We start from the raw sequence: 22727 nt of genomic DNA, 5'->3' as shown, positions 1-22727 counted from the left end.
AAGGTAAGTGTCAGAAGTGAGTCCTGATGTCACACACTCACACACACTCTACGTACGCCATACACACATGTATACGCATTCCATACAGACATAAACTCATACACTCACACACACTCTACGTACGCCATACACACATTTATACGCATTCCATACAGACATAAACTCACACACACACACACTCTACGTACGCCATACACACATGTATACGCATTCCATACAGACATAAACTCACACTCAAATGCACTCTACGTACACACTTACACACGAATTAACACATGAACATTAACAATCAAGCTTACTTAAGCTAACATGCATATATTAGCACAGACAGAAGTACAGTACATATATACTTATGAAAACGAAGACTCAGTTTAACATCATATTAATGTAATGAAATTCCTTGCTCGTACGAAGCTCACAGAGTAATCCGTGTACATGGAAATAATAAATGCACAAAACTGATTAAGATTCATTTATTTATCAAGTTTACATGGAAAGATAGACCCAGCCGGTGGCGTAGTGACATCAGTGCCAGACTTCGGAATGAAAGGCCCCAGGTTCGAATCCAGCCAGCTCCCCTGCACGCTTTCCACCCTTGCTGAGTTACGAGGTGGTGATCTCTTTGGAAACTCACCTGGCAGAAGGCAATGGCACTGCCATAACTTGCCTCATACACAGTTCTCCACTGCATCAGAGAGGCGTGGAGGGAAATCGTCCGCTAACCGGAGAAACTCCAGATGCGACGTACCTTTCCTTTCCTACATGGAAAGATACAGTGAAATACAAAGCAAAGAGCTTGGACCAGCAGCCAATGCTGATATCGGAAGATCCACTGCCAGAGAATAAAAGGCCGCAGCGGGTTGCAGTAGCAAAAAAGAGCTTTGCCCAGCGACCAATCAGTGTTTGGGATTGATTAGTAAGAGCAAATTAAAGGAAGGCAGGGGCAAGCACAGCGGCCATCGTCTGGGTGGGCAGAGTCAGAGTGGTGATCTTCAAGACTTCAGCAAAGAGAAGCTTCAGTCAGAGAAAGCAAAGGAAAGATAAACTCAGGTTTTTTTTTCCTTCTCTTCTTTATATCTCCTCAACTAGGGCAGTAGAGATGCCAGGCAGGACAGTGAAATTCTCCTCTTGCGGGATGTGGGAAGGCAAGGAGATCTCCAGTAACCCGGATGACTACAGCTGCGAGTTGTGCATCCACCTGTAGCTTCTAACAATCCATGATAAGGAGTTGGTGCTGGAACCAGATGAACACCAGATCATTTAGGATGCTGAGGGGTGATGGATAGGACATGTAGAGAGGTAGTTACATCCAAGGTGCAGGACACAGGAAACTGGATGACAGCTAGGAAGGGGAAAGAGGTTAAGGAGTACCCGGTGGCATAAGAACGTAAGAAACTGGAGCAGGAGTAGACCATCTGGCCTGTCGAACCTGCTCTGCCATTCAGAAAGATGATGGCTGATCCACCTACTTGCCTTTTTCCCATAAACCTTTAATTCCCCTACTATGCAAAAATCTATCCAACTTTATATTAACTATATTTACTGAGGTAGCCACCACTGCTTCATTAGGCAGAGAATTCCACAGATTCACCATCTTCTGGGAAAAGCAGTTCCCCCTCATCTCTGTCCTAAATCTACTCCCTCGAATCTTGAGGCTATGTCCCCTAGTTCTAGTAGGAAACAACTTTCCTGCCTCTATCTTACCTATCCCTTTCATAATTTCATATGTTTCTATAAAACCTTCTCTCATCCTTCTGAATTTCAGCAAGTACAGTCCCAGGCGATACAATCTCTCCTCATAGTCTAACCCCCTCATCTCTGGAATCAACCTGGTGAACCTCTTTTGTACTGCTTCCAAAGCCAGTCTACCCCTCCTCAAGTAAGGAAACCAGAACTGCACGCAGTACTCCAGGTGCGGCTTCACTACTACCCTGTACAGTTGCAGCATAACCTCCCTGCTCTTAAACTCAATCCCTCTAGCAATGAAGGCCAAAATCCCATTTTCCTTCTTAATAGATTGCTGCACCTGCAAACCAACCTTTTGTGGTTCATCCACAACCACTCCCAACTCTCTCTGCACAGCACAGTGCTGCAACTTTTTACCATTTAAATAATAATCTACGCTTCCATTTTTCCTTCCAAAGTGGGTGACCTCGCATTTACCAACATTGTACTCTATCTGCCAGACCCTTGCCCGCTCACTTAATCTATCTATATCTCTCTGCAGACTCTCTGTATCATCTGTGCAATTTGCTTTTCCACTCAACTTAGTATCATCAGCAAACTTAGATACACTACACTCAGTTCCCTCTTCCAGATTACTAATGTATATTGTGAACAGTTACAGGCCCAGCACTGACCCCTGCAGCACATCGCTCACTGCTGATTGCCAACCAGGGTAACACCCATGTATCCCAACTCTCTGCTTTCTATTGTTAACCAATCCTCTATCCATGCTAATACATCACCCCCAACTCTGCATCATTATCTTATGGATAAGTCTTTTAAGTGGCACCTCATCTAAAACCTTCTTGAAATCCAAGTAAATTATTTCCATCTGTTCTCCTCTATCCACTATGCTCGTTATATCCTCAAAGAACTCCAGTAAGTTTGTCAAGCAGGACCTGCCTTTGCTGAATCCATGCTCTGCCTGATGGATCCATTTCTTTCCAGGTGCCTTGCTATTTCTTCTTTAATGATAGTTTCAAGCATTTTCCCAACTACAGATGTTAAACTAACTGGCCTATAGTTACCTGCCTTTTACCTACATCCTTTTTTGAACAGTGGCATGACATTCGCCATCTTCCAATCCACCAGAGCCTTTACTAAACTTCTGCCATTTCTTCCAGTACCCTGAGATGCATTCCTTCAGGACCAGGGGACTTACCTATCTTCAGGCCCACAAGTTTGCCCAGCACTACCTCTTTAGTGATAACTATTGTACTGAGGTCCTCAACTCCCATTGCATCCATAACATCTCTCTTTGGCATGTTAGATGTGTCCTCCACCGTGAAAACTGACACAAAATAGTCATTCAAAGCCTCTGCCATTTCCTCATTACCCAACATCAATTCTCCCTTCTCGACCTCAATGGACCTATGTTCACTTTAGCCAACCTTTTCTGCTTTATATAGTTATAAAAACTTTTACTATCCATTTTTATATTTTGTGCTGGTTTATTTTCATAATCTAGCTTCCCTTTTCTAGCCAAATCCTCCCTCATCCCTTTGTATGTTCCATTGTTTAGGAATAATACACTGGTTTTAGATTGAACTAGTGCACCCTCCAGTCATACTGTGATCACTCTTTCCAAGAGGATCCCTAACTATGAGATCATTAATTTTAACTGTCTCATTGCACAGGACCAGATCTAAGATAGGGTTAAGGCTACACACCGTCCTTACACACCTGGAGAAGATGGATGCTTATGTGAGAATGCTGTTCTTGGATTACAGTTCAGCATTCAACACCATCATTCCCTCTAGTCTCGACAAGAAACTCAGAGACCTCAGCCTTCACCCTGCCTTATGTAGCTGGATCTTGGACTTCCTGTCAGATCGCCGGCAGGTGTTAAGAGTGGGCTCCCTCACCTTTGCCCCTCTGACCGTCAACACAGGAGCCCCTCAGGGCTGTGTCCTAAGCCCCCTCCTTTACTCTCTGTATACCCATGACTGTGCCACCACCCACAGCTCCAGTATGCTAATTAAATTTGCTGATGACACTACACTGATTGACCTAATCTCAAGTAATAACGAGGCATCCTACAGAGAAGAGGTCATCACCCTGACACAGTGGTGTCAAGAAAACAACCTCTCCCTCAATGTCGCAAAAACAAAGGAGCTGGTTGTGGACTACAGGAGGAATGGAGACAGGCTAATCCCAATAGACATCAATGAACCTGGAGTTGAGAGGGTGAATATCTTTAAGTTCCTCAGCATAAACATCACCGAGGATCTCACATGGTCTGTACATACTGGCTGTGTCGTGAAAAAGGCATAACAGCACCTCTTTCACCTCAGACGGTTGAAGAAGTTTAGTATGGGACCCCAAATCCTAAGGACTTTCTATAGGGGCACAGTTGAGAGCATCCTGACTGGCTGCATCACTGCCTGGTATGGGAACAGTACTTCCCTCAATCGCAGGACTCTGCAGAGAGTGTTGTGGACAGTCCAGTGCATCTGTAGATGTGACCTTCCCACCATTCAGGATATTTACAAAGACAGGTTAAAAAGGTCCGAAGGATCACTGGGGACCCGAGTCATCCCAACCACAAACTGTTCCAGCTGCTACCATCCAGGAAACGGTACCGAGGCATAAAAGCCAGGACAGCTTCTTCCAACAGGCCATCAGAATGCTTAATTAGTGCTGACGCAATTGTATTTCTATGTTATATTGACTATCCTATTGGACATAATATTTATTATAAATTACTATAAATTGCATATTGCACATTTAGATGAAGATGTAACGTAAAGATTTTTACTCCTCATGTATATGAAGGAAGTAAATATTAAAGTGAATTCAATTCAAGATAGCATGTTCCCTTGTACATTCAGTAACATGCTGTTCAAGAAAGCCATCACTGATGCATTCTATGAAGTCCTCCTCCTCAACCAACTTGATTCACCCAATCTACTTGCAAGCTATTTGCAAGTCCCCCACGATAACTGCTGTACCATTCCTACATGCCTCAGATAATTCGCTGTTCATCGCCTGTGCCACTGTAACGTTATTATTCGGTGGCTGATCAAAATTGAATTAAGTTGACTTTATTTCTTACATTCTTCATGTACATGAGGAGTAAAAATCTTTACGTTATGTCTCCGTCTAAATGTGCAATATGTAATTTATAGTAATTTGTAATAAATAGTATGTACAGTTAGATATACAACAGAACAGTCAATATAGCTTAGAAATACAGTTGTGTCAGCATGAGTTAATCAGTCTAAGAGCCTGGTGAAAAAAGCTGTCCTAGAGCCTGTTGGTCCTGGCTTTAATGCTGCGATACTGGTTCCCAGATGGTAATGGCTGGAACAGTTCGTGGTTACATAGAACGTAGACTAGTACAGCACAGTACAGGCCCTTCAGCCCACAATGTTGTGCCGACCCTTAAACCCTACCTCCCATATAACGCCCCCCCACCTTAAATTCCTCCATATACCTGTCTAGCAGTCTCTTAAATTTCACTAGTGTATCTGCCTCCACCACTGACTCAGGCAGTGCATTCCACGCACCAACCACTCTCTGAGTAAAAAAACCTTCCCCTTGAACTTCCCACCCCTTATCTTAAAGCCACGTCCTCTTGTATTGAGCAGTGGTGCCCTGGGGAAGAGGCGCTGGCTATCCACTCTATCTATTCCTCTTATTATCTTGTACACCTCTATCATGTCTCCTCTCATCCTCCTTCTCTCCAAAGAGTAAAGCCCTAGCTCCCTTAATCTCTGATCATAATCCTTACTCTCCAAACCAGGCAGCATCCTGGTAAATCTCCTCTGTACCCTTTCCAATGCTTCCACATCCTTCCTATAGTGAGGCGACCAGAACTGGACACAGTACTTCAAGTGTGGCCTAACCAGAGTTTTATAGAGCTGCATCATTACCCCTCAGCTCTTAAACTCTATCCCTCGACTTATGAAAGCTAACATCCCATAAGCTTCCTTAACTACCCTATCTACCTGTGGGGCAACTTCCAGGGATCTATGGACATGTACCCCCAGATCCCTCTGCTCCACCACACTACCAAGTATCCTGCCATTTACTTTGTACTCTGCCTTGGAGTTTGTCCTTCCAAAGTGTACCACCTCACACTTCTCTGGGTTGAACTCCATCTGCCACTTCTCAGCCCACTTCTGCATCCTATCAATGTCCCTCTGCAATCTTCAACAATCCTCTATACTATCCACAACACCACCAACCTTTGTGTCGTCTGCAAACTTGCCAACCCACCCTTCTACCTCCACATCCAGGTCGTTAATAAAAATCACGAAAAGTAGAGGTCCCAGAACAGATCCTTGTGGGACATGACTCGTCACAATCCTCCAATCTGAATGTACTCCCTCTACCACGACCCTCTGGTTGGGGTGACTCAGGTCTCCAATGATCCTTCGGGCTCTTTTTAGACACCTTTCCTTGTAAATGTTCCGAAAAGTGGGAAGTTCACATCTACAGATGCGCTGCTTTCTCTGCACCACTCTCTGCAGAGTCCTGTGATTGAGGGAAGTACAGTTCCCATACTTCCCAGTGATGCAGCCAGTCAGGATGCTCTCAACTGTGCCCCTGCAGAAAGTTCTTAGGATTTGGGGGCCCATACCAAACTTCTTCAACCGTCTGAGAGTGCCTTTTTCACCACACAGCCAGTATTTTTATAGATGCACCGTAGAAAGCATTCTTTTAGGGTGCACCACAACCTGGTATGGAAGTTGTCCTGTCCAAGACCGAAAGAAGCTGCAGAAGATCGTGAACACGGTGCAGCACATCACACAAACCAATCTTCCGTCCGTGGACTCACTTTACACCGTACGCTGTCAGAGCAGTGCTGCCAAGATAATCAAGGACACGACCCATCCAGCCAACACACTTTTCGTCCCTCTTCCCTCCGGGAGAAGGCTCAGGAGCTTGAAGACTCGTACGGCCAGATTTGGGAACAGCTTCTTTCCAACTGTGATAAGACTGCTGAACGGATCCTGGCCGTACCCTCCAAGTATCCGGACCTGCCTCTCGGTTTTTTTGCACTACCTTACTTTCCATTTTTCTATTTTCTATTTATGATTTATAATTTAAATTTTTAGTATCGACTAATTTTAACTATTTTTAATATTTAATATTTGTAATCCAGGAAGTGGGAAGCGCAGAATCAAATATCGCTGTGATGATTGTACATTTTAGTACCAATTGTTTGCCGACAATAAAGTATGAAGTATAAAGGATGTACAGACCACATGAAATCCTCGGTCTTTTCAAAGTCAATTTTAAGCCTTATCCTCTGATGGCCCTATTTGGTATTGTTACCAGACAAGATATCAAGTTGAAGACATCTGATTTATATTTTGGCCTTTAGCTCTCTTATAGCTAGGAGGGCGCTTTTGTTTAAATAGAAAGATGCTTTTCCTCCTACTCATGCTCAATGGTTATGCGGCGTTATGTCATGCTTAGATTTAGAGAAGATTCATTTTTTCAATTTCTGAATCTCATCAAGACTTTCAAACATTGTGGGGACCTTTTCTGAATTATTTTCAAAACCTTCAATTCATTGTTTAAATTCAGATATTGGCTATTATTATTTTTTATTATATGAGAAGGTATTTTACCTTTTTTATTCTTAATAAACAGCTTCGGTCTTGGTAGGGGTTAGATTCTTTTTTTTTGTAATAAATTAACTATTGATTAACTTACATGAATACGGGGTAATGAGATTGTTATTATGAATAAATATAATGTAATTGGTAGTTTTTTAAAATCTTTTTTGACCTTTTATATATATACTTTCTTGTACTCTGTATTCTTCTATGTAGAAACTAATAAAAATATTGGAAAAAGAAATCCTCGGTGATGTGTATTTAAAGCTGTTCACCTTTTCAACCCCAGATCCATTGATGTCAATAGGGGTTAGCCTGTCTCTATTCCTTCTGTAGTCCACAACCAGCTCCTTTGTTTTTGCGACATTGAGGGAGAGGTTGTTTTCTTGACACCACTGTGTCAGGCAACTCCCACTAGTGATTTTTCTCCCTTTACTATTCCTAATGTAACCCTCAGGTCCGGCCGGTGGCATTAGTCTAGGGAAGGTAGTCCCTGTCCCGCCAAACATGTGAAATCTGAGGTGCAAAGCCTCTTGTTTGGGTGGATGCTGTGTGATCTGTTCCCCCGTTACAAATCAGTACCATGAAATAACAGAAGTCCACCGTATGCAATTAAACGATTTAGCTCTTTAATTCTTAATTTGACTAAAGAGTTAGTGCAGAAAAACAAAAAGAAAAGGGCCCATTTTAATGAAATGATCTATTGTGCACGTTGGAGCTCACGGTTTCCCTTCTGTTGGTCCTCCATCGATTTCCCCGGGCTTTGTCCACTCCCAGCCCCACTCCAAGTCCACTCTGTCCTCCTGTCTATGACCTCTCCTTTCTGGCGTCCTCTCTCCTCATTTCTCTCCAAACAAAAGACCCAGATCACCTCAGTCTCAGGCACACAAAAAGAAAAAACACTCCCTTCATTGGACGGTGCACATTCCAAAGCCCCTGTAATCTCTAGCCATAACCCAAACAGTGCTTCTACAGAAAAAACATTGCAGTAGCAGTGAAACCTTTCCCAGGGCGTTACACTAATGGATTCAACATTCTGCTCCTTAGATCTTATATCGTCTCTCACTATCGCCCTGATCTCATCCTTAACTAAGAGCGCTACCCCACCTCCCTTACCTTCCTGCCTATCCTTCCACATCACCTGATATCCTTGAATATTCAATTCCCAATCCTCTCCACCCTGCAACCTTGTCTCTGTAATGGCCACTAAATCATTTCCCTTTGTACTGCTTTGTGCCACAAGTTGGCTGATATTATTTCAAATACTACAGGCATACAAGTATATCGATTTGGATACTGTCCGGGGGGATGATCTAACAAAGTCACGGTGATCGGGTCTCTGGCACTCAGTCTGCCTCTGTAACTCAGAAGGGAAGGGAGTGGAGAAGAGACACACTGTGGTAATAGGGGATTCGTTAGTTAGGGGAACCGACAGGAGGCCTGTGGGCTTGAACGGGATTCCCGGATGGTATGTTGCCTCCTGGGTGCCAGGGCCCAGGATATCTTGATCGAGTGAACAGCCAGAAGTCCACGTAGGTACCAATGACATGGGTAGGGTAAGTGACAAATTTCTGCAGGGGGGGTTCAGAGAGTTAGGTGCTAAGTTAAAGGGCAGAACCTCCAGGATTGTGATCTCAGGATTGCTACCAGTGTCATGTGCTAGTGATGCTATTAATAGGAAGATTATACAGCTTAATACATGGCTGAGCATGTAGGAGGGAGGGCATAAGATTTCTGGATCATTGGGCTCTCTTCCAGACAAGGTAGGACATGTACAGAAGGGACTGGAGGAGGACCAATATCCTAGCAGTAAGGTTTGTTAATGCTGGCTGGTTAGACCTCAGACAAAGTTGGAAATCAAAAGGTTCGGCATGGTGTGACTAGTGTCCTGAGCTGCCTATATTTCATGTAATAAGTATCATAGGAAAGGTGGATAATGGCGCTGAAGGTTAAATTGCTGGTTTACAGAGGCCATGTGCAGTAAGGAGAGGCTGTTGATCGGGAAAAATTGCAATCAACAGGATGAGTTGCAATGAAAAAGGCTGACAAAATCAAAAAGGTTGAATACAAGACTGAAAGTGTTGTATTTGAATGCTGGCAGTATACGGAATAAGGTAGATGAACTTGCAGCACATTTGCAGATTGGCAGGTATGATGTTGAAGGCATCACTGAATCATGGCTGAAAGATTATAGCTGGGAGCTTAATGTCCAAGGATACACATTGTATTGGAAGGACAGGCAGGATGGCGGAAGGAGCGGCGTTGCTCTGTCGGTAAACAGTGAAATCAAATTATTAGAAAGAGGCAACATAGGGTCGGAAGGTGTTGAATCTCTGTGGATAGAGCTAAGAAACTGCAAGGAAAAGAAGAACCTGATGAGAGTTGTATACAGAACTCCAAACAGTAGCAAAGATGTGGCCTACAAATTACAACGGGAGATAGAAAATACATGCCGAAAGGTCAATCTTACAATAGTCATGGGGGACTTCAACATGCCAGTAGATTGGGAAAATCAGGTGGTGGAAGATTCCAAGAAAGCAAATTTCTGGAGTGCCTACGAGATGGTATTTTTAGAGCAGCACATGGTTGAGCCCACTAGAGGATCAGCTATTCTGGATTCAGTGTTGTTCAATGAACCACAATTGATTAGAGAGCTTAAGGTAAAGGAACCTTTAGGGGCTAGTGATCATATGATCAAATTCACCTTGAAATTTGAGAAGGGGAAGCTAAAATCAGATGTATCAGTGGAGTAAAGGGAATTACAGTGGCATGAGAGAGGAGTTGACCAGAATTGTTTGGAATGGAACACTGGCAAGGATGATGGCAGAGCAGCAATGGCTGGAATTTCTGGAAGCAAGTTGGAAGGTACAGGATATATACGTCCCAAAGAGGTAAAAGTTTTTTTTGCGTGTGTGTGCGTGCATGTGCACCTGCATGCATGCGTGATGTTGGCGGGACGATGTCTTTTTCATGCGCGGAGCGAGAGAGAGAAAGACTGTGTGGCGTGCCACTCCTCATACAGATATTTCGCAGTATTTTTTCCCTTTTATTTTACAAAGCCGAGTTGCGATCTCAACACTCAACCCGAAAAGCGTACTCAGGAGTGGCCCGACTGGGTTCGAACCCGGGAACCTCTGTTCCAGAGTCCGGTGCTGAAGTCATTGTGCCACCAGCCGGCCCAGGTAAAAGTATTCTAAAGGAAAGATGACAGAACTGTGGCAAACAAGAGAAGTCAAAGAAACATAAAAGCCAAACAGAGGGCATATAATAGAGCAAAAATTAGTGAGAAATTAGAGAACTGGGAAGCTTTTAAAAACCAATAGAAGGCAACGAAAAAGTCATTAAGAAGGTAAAGATGGAATACAAAAGTAAGCTAGCCAAGAATATTAAAGAGGATACAAAAAGTTTCTTCAGATCCATAAAAGAGAGGTGAGAGCAGATATCACACTGCTGGAAAATGATGCTGAAGAGGTAGTAATCGAGGACAACAAAACAGCAGATGAACTAAATAAGTATTTTGCATCTGTCCTCGCTTGGAGACATAGTAGTAGTTCACTTGGAGGCACATGATAAAATAGACTGTAGTCAGCATGGTTTCCTCAAGGGAAAATCTTGCCTGTTAGAATTCTTTTGAAAAATAACAATCAGGATAGTCAAAGGTTGATGTTGTGCCCTTGGATTTTCAGATGGACTTTGACCAGGTGCTACACATGAGCCTGCTTAAGGAGCTATGAGCCCATGGTATTATAGGAAAGATTCTAGCATGGACAAAGCAGTGGCTTATTGGCTGGAAGCAAAGAGTGGGAATAAAGGGAGCCTTTTCTTGCTAGCTGACGGTGACTAGTGGTGTTCCACAGGGGTCCATGTTGGGACAGATTCTTTTTACGTTATGTCAATGATTTGGATGCTGGAATTGATGGCTTTGTTTCAAAGTTTGCCAATGATATGAAGATAGGTATGAGGCAGGTAGCTTCGAGGAAGTAGAGAGGCTACAGAGGACTAAAGGCTGATTTATACTTCTGCGTAGTAGCCTACGCCGTAGCCTACGCTGTTGTGAGCATGTATACTTGTGCGTTGGTGTGTCTGCGTCGCTCTGCAATTCACTGCCAAAACGCTAGTTGGTGGTGAGGTTTCTGTGCCACTGTGGTGAGTTTCTTCGTATTGAAACTCAACACGAAGAAACTCAAACTTCAAACAATGGCGACTGAAACTGAAGGAGGGTGAATTTTCTGTGCTTGTCCGGCCACTGAGAGACATGGACGAGGAAATGCATTTCAAATATTTTCGGATGTCAGCAGGTAGATTTGACGATTTGGTTCATCGTCTCCAGCCATTTATTTTGCATCAGTGTACACACAGTATACTCAGAGACTGGCAATCACCACTCGAGTTTTAGCTTCAGGTACAAGTCAACAGGCTGTAGCAGCTAGCTACAAACTGGCATCAAACACAGGGTCCTCCATAATTTCGGAGGTCTGTAAAGCTTTATGGAAAGCATTGCAGCCAGAGCTCCTTCCCTGCCCTTCAGTCGCCCAATGGGAAGCTATTGCAGCGTAGGAGGAAATGCGATGCTACTAAGCAGACCAATCACGGTTGTTGTAGTCTGCGTCGCCGCGACGCGTAGTTACATTTTTGAGGAGGTGTGCGTCAGGCTACGGCGTAGGGTACGCGGCTACGCCGTACCTACGGCATAGATTTCACGCAGGAGTATAAATTGGCCTTCAGACAGATTGGGAGATTGGGCAAAGAAATGGTAGATGGAATGCAGTATCGGGAAGTGTGTGGTCATACACTTTGGTAGAAGAAATGAAAGGGTAAGACTATTTTCTAAATGGTGAGATTACACAAAAAACTGAGGTGCAAAGGGACTTCAGGAAGGGTAAGACAAAGGAACACATACCAATCCTCACAGAAGGATCAGAAGTGGAGAGAGTGAGCAGTTTCAAGTTCCTGGGTGTCAAGATCTCTGAGGTTCTAACCTGGTCCCAACATATTGATGCAGCTATAAAGAAGACAAGAGAGTGACTATACTTCATTAGGAGTTTGAAGAGATATGGTACATCAACAAAAACACTCAAAAACCTCTATAGTTGTACCATGGAGAGAATTCTGACAGGCTGCATCACTGACTGGAATGGAGGAGCTATTGCACAGGTCTGAAAGAAGCTGCAAAGGGTCCTAAATGTAATTGGCTCCATCTTGGGTACTAGCCTACAAAGTACCCAGGACATCTTCAAGAAGCAGTGCCTCAGGAAGACAGCGTCCATTATTAAGGACCTCCAGCACCCAGGGCATGCCCTTTTCTCACTGTTACTGTCAGGTAGGAGGTACAGAAGCCTGAAGGCACACACTCACCGATTCAGGAACAGCTTCCTTCCCTTCTGCCATCCGTTTCCTAAATGGACATTGAACCCTTGTACACTACCTCACTTTTTTAATATATATATTATTTCTGTTTTTGCACAATTTTTAATCTATTCGATATACATAAACTGTAATTGATTTACTTGTTTATTTATTTATGTTTTTTTTTCTTCTTCTTCTACATTATGTATTGCATTGAAATGCTGCTGTTAAGTTAACAAATTTCACGACACATGACGTCGATAATAAACCTGATTCTGATTTGGGAGTCCTTGTACAGGAATCTGTAAAGGTTAATTTACAGGTTGTCTGTGGTGAGGAGAGAAAATGCAATGACAGCATTCATTTCAAGAGGCCTGGAATATAAAAGCAAGGATGTAATGTTGAAACTTTATAAAGCACTGGTGAGGCATCACTTGGAGTACTGTGAGCAGGTTTCTGCCATTTACATTAAACTGGGGAGGGTTCAAAGGAGATTCATGAAAATCATCCCAGGAATGAATAGCTTGACATACAAAGAGCATTTGATGACTCTGGGCCTGTATTCACTAGAATTCAGAAGAATTAAGGGTGACCTCATTGAAACCTATCAAATTGTGAAAGGCCTTGATAAGATTGGAGGCCAAGTCTTTACGTATATATAAAGCAGAGGTTGATAGATTGTTGATTGGTCAGGAAAGGGATATGGGGGGAAGGCAGGAGATTGGGGCTGAGAGGAAAATTGGATCAGCCATGAAGAACTGACAGAGCAGACTCGATGGGCCAAATGGCCTAACTCTGCTCCTATATATTACAGTCTTATGGTCTAAATAAACTGTTTACGTTAACAACCAACACAAACCAAGAATGAGCTTGGGGCAGCTTGCAAGTGTGGCCAACGGTACAAGGATCACTCTGTCACCTGAGGTCGTCCAAATAAAATTGATCCACTGATAACAGTGATCCAGTGAAACGACAATGCAGGGACAAGATCCAGATACAACCCTCCACCAACAACACACGCAGCTTATGGCAAAGTCTGCACACCATCGCAGACTTCAAAGCTAAACGCAGCGGTGCTGCAGACATCGCTGCTTCTCTCCCAGATGAGATCTTTTTTACACTCGGTTGGATATGGCCAACAATGAGCTGAGGAGAGCTGCCGAAGCGACCTGCACCTTGGCCATCTCTGAGGCTGAAGTACACCGGTGTTTCCAACAAGTGGACAGCCACAGGCTGCGGGACCGGTCGGCATCCCGGAGCGGGTGCTCAGGATGTGCGCAGCACAACTGGCTGATGTGTTTACAGACATTTTTAATCACTCCCCTTCCCCTTCAGAATCAGGTTTATTATCACCGGCCTGTGATGTGAAATTTGTTAACTTAGCAGCAGTTCAATGCAATACATAAGCTAGCAGAGAGAGAGAGAGAAAAAAAATAAATTAAATAAAACATAATCAATAAACAAGTAAATCAATTATCTATATTGAATAGATAATTTTAAAATGTGCAAAAACAGAAATACTGTATATTAAAAAAAGTGAGGTAGTGTCCAAAGCTTCAAAGTCCATTTAGGGATCAGACTTTGAGGGGAAGAAGCTGTTCCTGAATCGCTGAGTGCGTGCCTTCAGGCTTCTGTACCTCCAACTGATGGTAACAGTGAGAAAAGGGCATGCCCTGGGTGCTGGAGGTCCTTAATAATGGACGCTGCCTTTCTGAGACACCGTGTCCTAAAGATGTCCTGGGTACTTTGTAGGTTAGTGCCCAAGATGGAGCCGACTAGATTTACAACCTTCTGCAGCTTCTTTCGGTCCTGTGCAGTTGCCCCTCCATACCAGACAGTGATGCAGCCTGTCAGAATGCTCTCCACGGTGCAACTCTAGAAGTTTTTGAGCGTATTTGTTGACTTGCCAAATCTCTTCAAACTCCTAATAAAGTATAGCCACTGTCTTGCCTTCTTTAAGACCACATCCCTATTGAAGCAGAGTGCCCTACTGCTTCAAAACATCCACCATTGTCCCGGTACCTGAAAAGACCAAGGTAAAATGTCTGAATGACTGGTGTCCTGTCGCACTCACCTCAATAATCAGCAAATGCTTTGAGAGGCTGGTCAAGGACTACATCTGCAGCTTGTTACCACCCAAACTGGACGCTCTACAATTCACCTACCAACACAACTGATCGACAGATGACGCAATAGCCACAGCTCTACATACCATGTTTACACATCTGGAGAAGAATGATGCTTATGTGAGAATGCTGGTCTTGGACTACAGTTCAGCATTCAACGCCATAATTCCCTTCAAGCATGTCAATACGCGCAGAGACCTATGCCTTCACCCTGCCTTTGTGTAGCTGGATCCTGTACTTCCAGTCAGATCACGGCAGGTAGTAAGAGTGGGCTCCCTCACCTCCAACCCTCTGACTCTCAATAGAGAAGGCCCCCCCCCAGAAGCCCCTTCCTTTATTCTATGTATACCCACGACTGTGTCGCCACCCACAGCTCCTATCTATCAATTAAGTTTGCAGATGATACTACATTGACTGGCTTTTTTTCAAATAATAATGAGGCAGTCTATAGAGAGGAAGTCATCACTCTGACACAGTGGTGTCAAGAAAACAACCTCTCCCTCAATATCACAAAAACAAAGGAGTTGGATATGAGTTACAGGAGGAACAGAGACAGATTCACCCCTATTGACATCAATGGATCTGGGGTTGAGATGGTGAACAGCTTTAAGTTCCTCGGCAAACACATCACTGAGGATCTCACTTGGTCTGTACATACCGGCTGTGTGGTGAAAAAAGCACAACAGTATCTCTCTCACCTCAGACAACTGAAGAAGTTCGGCATGAGTCTCTAAATGCTAAGGACTTTCTACAGGGGCACAACTGAGAGCATCCTGACTGGCTGCATCACTACCTGGTATGGGAACTGTACTTCCCTCAATTGCAGGACTCTGCAGAGAGTGATGCAGACAGCCCAGCGCATCTGTAGATGTTAACATCCCACTGTTCAGGACATTTACAAAGACAGGTATGAAAAAAGGGCTTGAAGGATCATTGGGGACCCAATTCACCCCAACCACAAACTGTTCCAGCTGTTACAATCTGGGAATCGGTATCACAGCATAAAAGCCAGGACCGACAGCTTCTTTCACCAGGCCATTGGACTGATTAATTCACACTGACATATCTGTATTTCTAAGCTATATTGACTGTTTTGTTATATATCCTACTGTACATACTATTTATTATACATTACTATAAATTGCACAGTGCACATTTAGATGGAGATGTAACGTAAAGATTTTTACTCCTCATGTATGAGAAGGATGTAAGAAATAAAGTCAATTCAATTCAACAGAATAAAGTGGTATGGATGCAGAATTAACACACACACTCATACACTTGCTCACACACACACGCACACAAACAATGAAGACATCCATACCTAACAGAGCGTTCCACTTGCTCAAACCACTTCAGTTTCAAGGTGGTCAACACCAGAGTGTCACTGGAGACAAAGGCAAAGGAGCAGAAGCAGCAGTCCCCCAGTACCTAGACACAAACACAAGTACACTGATGGTCAGTGTGTTGCCGTCAGTAACATCACTGGGCTGATATGTTAACCATGTGCCTCCCCTCACAACTACTGATCGGCTTCATCAATACTTTTCTCATTTTTCATTCATATTTCAGCCTTCCACAGTTTTTCCTTCCAAACAACCAGAAACAGCAGGGAGTTACAACACACTGCCAAGATACCTCTGTAAAACACAGAACATAGAACAGTACAGCACATAGACAGCTCTTTCAGCCCACAATGTTGTGCGGAACCAATTAACCTTTCCCCATCTCAGAGATATGCAAAATTAAAGGACACGGGATGGGGGGAAGATTTAATATTCAGGATTCAAGATTGTTTAATGTCATTTTCAGTGTAAAGAAAAACTAAATAATTGTTACTCTGGCTCCAATGCAGCAAAAAAACCCACAATAATAAAAAACACAATAAATACTGTATAAATAGATAAGATATAGATAGATTATATGTCCATAAAGTGACGCTATGCACAGCAGTGTCTGTACATAGGGTGACTGACAGAACATGGTAAATGTAGAGGTGGTTGGGGGTGTGGAAGTGTGGGTTAGTGGGCTGAGGTGTTGAACAGCCTTACAGCTTGGGGAACAGTAAAGCAAATAGAGGAACATGAGAGAGACCGTTCTCATGCAGAGTGCTGAGAGCCTGGAACCCACTGCTGGAGAAAGTGGTGGAGGCAGAGTCACTGGAACTCTTAGGAGGTGTCTGACAAGCATTTGAATCACCTGGGTATAGAGGCTATAGGCAAAGTACCTGAAGATGGGGTTAATACAGCTGGGTGATCACCAGTCCATGTGGACATGGATGGGCCAAAATCCTTGTTTCTCTGCTGTGCAACTCTATGATTGAAAATACCTCCCAGCCTGTTCCCACCATTCATTCTGTAGCATCACTTCCCTGTGGCTGGAAGGGTGCCTTTTGCTTCTTTCAAATTGTATCTGTGAGGCTAGCCAATGGCGGCTGTAATCAGCTTCATCTCACCAACAGAGAGCACAGTTCTGGAAATGATACCATCAGTGTGAGCATAGTGTTACTCAATGAAACCTGGCAGCATTCCTCTGTGACTAACCATTAAACACCTTTAGATTCAAGTGATGGGTGACCCACAGCTTTGCTTTACAACTATTAAAACACAGTACAGCACAGGAACAGGCCCTTTGGCCCACAGTGTTGTTCTGAACTAATTAAACTGATGATTTCTAATTTAACTAATCCCTTCTGCCTGTACATGGTCCATAATCCCTCCATTCCCTCAAGGGAAAGTCTTGCCGCACAAATCTGTTGGAGATCTTTCAAGAAATAACAAGCAGGATAGGTAAAGAATCAGTGGATATTGTGTACTTGTATCTTCAGAAGGCCTTTGACAAGGTCCCACACAAGGCTGCTTAACAGGTTAACATCTCATGGTATTACAGGAAAGATGGACAGAGCATTCACTGATTTGAGGGAGGCAAAGAGTGGGAATAAAGAGAGCCATTTCTGGTTGGCTGCTGGTGATTTGTGGTGTTCCACAGGTGTCTTTGTTGGGACCAATTCTTTTTACATTATATGCCAATGATGTGGATGATGGAATTGATGGCTTTGTTGCCAAGTTTGCAGGCGATATGAAGATAGGTGGAGGGGCAGGTAGTTTTGAGGAAATAGAGAGGCTACAGAAAGACAGAAGATTTCGGGAGGTGTAGGGTCAGGCACTTCGGTAGAAGGAATAAAAGTATAGACATTTTCTAAATGGAGAGAAAATTCAAAAATCTGAGGTGCAAAGAAACTAAGATGTCCTCGTGCAGGATTCCTCAAAGGTTAAATTGCAGGTTGAGTCGGTGGTGAGGAAGGCAAATGCAATGCTAGCATTTATTTTGGGAGGATTAGAATATAAAAGCAAAAATGTAATGTGAAAGCTTTACAAGGCACTGGAGAGGCTCCACTTGGAGTACTATGAGCAGATTTGGGACCCTTATCTAAGAAAGGATGTGCTGACATTGGAGATGGGTCAAAGGATGTTCACAAAAATGATTCTGGGATTGAACGGCTTATCATATGAGGAGTGTTTGATGGCTCTGAGCCTGTACCCACTGGAATTCAGAAGAATGAATGGGGATCTCATTGAAATCTATTTAATGGTGAAAGGCTTTGATAAAGTGGATATGGAGAGGATGCTTCCTATGGTGGGAGAGTCTAAGTCCAGAGGACATAGCCTCAGAATAGAGGGATGTCCATTTAGATCGGAGGTGAGGAGGCAGTTCTTTACCCAGAGAATGGTGAATCTGTGGAATTTGTTGCCACAGATGGCTGTGGAGTACAAGTCATTGGGTATATTTAAGGCAGAGGTTGATAGATTTGTTTAGTTAAGCCATGAAGGGATACGGGAAGAAGGCAGGAGATTGGAGCTGAGAGGGAATTGGATCAGCCACGATGAAATGGCAGAGCAGATTTACTGGGCCAAATGGCTAATTCTGCTCCTACATATTGTGGTCTTATTCTTTGCACATTCATATTCACCAAAGATCTGATTCTATCATCGCCTTGGGCAGTGCATTCCAGGTACCCACCATTCTGTGTGTGGAAAAACTCACCTGCACATCTCCTCTGAACTTACCCTCTTTCACCTTAAATGCTTACCCTTTGGTATTAGACATTTGGACACTTAGAAAATGTGTCTGCTGTCTCCTACATCTATACCTCTCACTATTTAAAAAAACTCCTCAGTCTCTGCTACTCCAGAGAAAACACATACCCTTCTTTTCACCACCATCCACTAAATGCTCCCTTCTCACTGCTGCCATCAGGAAGGAGGTACAGGAGCCTCAGGAACCACACCACCAGGTTCAGGAACAGTTATTACCCCTCGATCATCAGGCTCTTTAACCAGAGGGGATAAGTTCCCACAACCTATGGACTCACTTTCAAAGACTCTTCATTTCATATTCTTGATAGTTATTGCCTATTTCTTTGTTACCTTTTTTTCTTTTTGTATTTGCAGTTTGTTGTCCTTTCCACACTGGTTGTTCGTCCATCTTGTTGGGTGTGGTCTTTCATTGATTCTATCATGTTTCTTTGTACTTACTGTGAATGTCCGCCGCAAAATAAATCCCAGGGTTGTATATGGTGACACATATGTACTTGGATATTAAATTTACTTTGAACTTTGATTTCTATGACAAACAGTGGGATATGATGTGATGTAAACTGAATATTTCGCCGAGATGACACAACTCTAACAACTGAATATGGATCCTGATGCCAGCCCCGATGAAGGGTCTCGACCCAAAATGTCGACTGTTTATTTCTTCCCATTGATGCCGCCTGACCTGCTGAGCCCCTCCAGCATTTTGTTGTGTTAATAGACAATAGACAATACGTGCAGGAGTAGGCCATTCGGCCCTTCGAGCCAGCGCCGCCACAGGACTATATCCCTTGACTCCTCTATCTTTAAGAGCTCTATCTAACTCTTCCTTGAAAGCATCCAGAGAATTGACCTCCACTACCTTCTGAGGCAGAGCATTCCACAGATCCACAACCCTCTGTGTGAAAAGTTTTTCCTCAACTCTGTTCTAAATGGCGTACCCCTTATTTTTAAACTGTGACCTCTGGTTCTGGACTCCTCCAACATCAGGAACATGTTTCCTGCCTCTAGCGCGTCCAATCCCTTAATAATCTTATATGTTTCAATCAGATCCCCTCTCATCCTTCTAAATTCCAGTGTATACAAGCCCAGTCGCTCCAATCTTTCAACATATGACATTCCCGCCATCCCTGGAATTAACCCAGTGAACCTACGCTGCACTCCCTCCATAGCAAGAATGTTGTTCCTCAAATTTGCAGACCAAAATTGCGCACAATACTCCAGGTGGGGTCTCACCAGGGCCCTGTACAACTGCAGAAGGACCTCTTTGCTCCTATACTTAACTCCCCTTGTTATGAAGGCCAACATGCCGTTAGCTTTCTTCACTGCCTGCTGTACCTGCATGCTTACTTTCAGTGACTGATGAACAAGGACTCCCAGATCTCCTTGTACTTCCCCTTTTCCGAACTTGACACCATTCAGATAGTAATCTGCCTTCCTGTTCTTGCCACCAAAGTGGATAACCTCACATTTATCCACATTAAACTGCCTCTGCCCACTCACCCAACCTGTCCAAGTCACCCTGCATTCTCATAACATCCTCCTCACATTTCACACTGCCACCCAGCTTTGTGTCATCTGCAAATGAACCCATGAACACTACCCTCACTATTGTTTCCCCCCCTTATTTAACTATATATTTACACTTATTGTCATATTAGAAACATAGAAACATAGAAAATAGGTGCAGGAGTAGGCCATTCGGCCCTTCGAGCCTGCACCGACATTTATTATGATCATGGCTGATCATCCAACTCAGAACCCCGCTCCAGCCTTCCCTCCATACCCCCTGACCCCCGTAGCCACAAGGGCCATATCTAACTCCCTCTTAAATATGGCCAATGAACTGGCCTCAACTGTTTCCTGTGGCAGAGAATTCCACAGATTCACCACTTTCTGTGTGAAGAAGTTTTTCCTAATCTCGGTCCTAAAAGGCTTCCCCTCTATCCTCAAACTGTGGCCCCTCGTTCTGGACTTCCCCAACATCGGGAACAATCTTCCTGCATCTAGCCTGTCCAATCCCTTTAGGATCTTATACGTTTCAATCAGATCCCCCCTCAATCTTCTAAATTCCAACGAGTACAAGCCCAGTTCATCCAGTCTTTCTTCATATGAAAGTCCTGCCATCCCAGGAATCAATCTGGTGAACCTTCTTTGTACTCCCTCTATGGCAAGGATGTCTTTCCTCAGATTAGGGGACCAAAACTGCACACAATACTCTAGGTGTGGTCTCACCAAGGCCTTGTACAACTGCAGTAGTACCTCCCTGCTCCTGTACTCGAATCCTCTCACTATAAATGCCAGCATACCATTCGCCTTTTTCACCGCCTGCTGTACCTGCATGCCCACTTTCAATGACTGGTGTATAATGACACCCAGGTCTCGTTGCACCTCCCCTTTTCCTAATCGGCCACCATTCAGATAATAATCTGTTTTCCTATTTTTGCCACCAAAGTGGATAACTTCACATTTATCCACATTAAATTGCATCTGCCATGAATTTGCCCACTCACCCAACCTATCCAAGTCACCCTGCATCCTCTTAGCATCCTCCTCACAGCTAACACTGCCGCCCAGCTTCGTGCCATCCGCAAACTTGGAGATGCTGCATTTAATTCCCTCATCCAAGTCATTAATATATATTGTAAACAACTGGGGTCCCAGCACTGAGCCTTGCGGTACCCCACTAGTCACCGCCTGCCATTCTGAAAAGGTCCCGTTTATTCCCACTCTTTGCTTCCTGTCTGCTAACCACCTCTCCACCCACACCAATACCTTACCCCCAATACCGTGTGCTTTAAGTTTGCACACTAATCTCCTGTGTGGGACCTTGTCAAAAGCCTTCTGAAAATCCAAATATACCACATCCACTGGTTCTCCCCTATCCACTCTACTAGTTACATCCTCAAAAAATTCTATGAGATTCGTCAGACATGATTTTCCTTTCACAAATCCGTGCTGACTTTGTCCGATGATTTCACCGCTTTCCAAATGTGCTGTTATCACATCCTTGATAACTGACTCCAGCAGTTTCCCCACCACCAACGTTAGGCTAACCGGTCTATAATTCCCCGGTTTCTCTCTCCCTCCTTTTTTAAAAAGTGGAGTTACATTAGCCACCCTCCAATCCTCAGGAACTAGTCCAGAATCTAACGAGTTTTGAAAAATTATCACTAATGCATCTACTATTTCTTGGGCTACTTCCTTAAGCACCCTGGGATGCAGACCATCTGGCCCTGGGGATTTATCTGCCTTCAATCCCTTCAATTTACCTAACACCACTTCCCTACTAACATGTATTTCGCTCAGTTCCTCCATCTCACTGGACCCTCTGTCCCCTACTATATCTATATTGTAATGCCAGATTGTTTTTTTAATGTATTGCAATGTACTGGTGCCACAAAACAATTTCGTGGCATATGCACATGATATTAAACCTGATTCTCCTCTGTTTCTGGTTTAATCCCAGCCTCATTCGCATCACAGAACAATTAGTTTATTCACCAAAACGTCTTACGGTTTAAAATGGGCTTCCAGTTCAAGATAGTGCTGGAGAATCTCAGCAACTTCTGGCTGGTTGTAAATGATCAGCACCTTTAACTTCCCTGTGGACTTGGAGGCAGAACCGAGGCGAGGTGAGGCAGCAGGCCTGTCCCCAAGAGTGAGGAAGACCCGAGATTAAAGCAGGCCTAATTGGAAAGGTCAGATACAGATCAAATCGAGGTGGTGGGGTCCAGGTCCCAGAGCATATGAAAGCGACTGAACCCGATGTTTAGATGACCATTTAGGCACCCGGCCAGATTGAAAAGGTCAGGGTGCCAGGGCCTGAGGTGAGTGGCAGGCCGGATCAGCTCCCTGCTCTGCTC

General features: G+C 43.9%; 1 protein-coding gene across 2 annotated transcripts in view; it reads right to left on the bottom strand.

Moving 5' to 3' along the window:
- The window catches only part of cplane1 (ciliogenesis and planar polarity effector 1), a 311037-nt gene that overhangs the window by 262555 nt on the left and 25755 nt on the right, over positions 1-22727 (bottom strand). For both annotated transcript variants that reach the window (XM_072257500.1, XM_072257501.1), the window contains exon 6: positions 16092-16198. In XM_072257500.1, coding sequence (XP_072113601.1) covers positions 16092-16198 — 107 coding nt within the window. The remainder of the gene's footprint in view (positions 1-16091; positions 16199-22727) is intronic.

Source organism: Mobula birostris, chromosome 5 (genome assembly GCF_030028105.1).
Source record: "Mobula birostris isolate sMobBir1 chromosome 5, sMobBir1.hap1, whole genome shotgun sequence".
Classification (NCBI taxonomy): domain Eukaryota; kingdom Metazoa; phylum Chordata; class Chondrichthyes; order Myliobatiformes; family Myliobatidae; genus Mobula; species Mobula birostris.
This window is presented reverse-complemented; position numbering and strand designations above follow the sequence as displayed.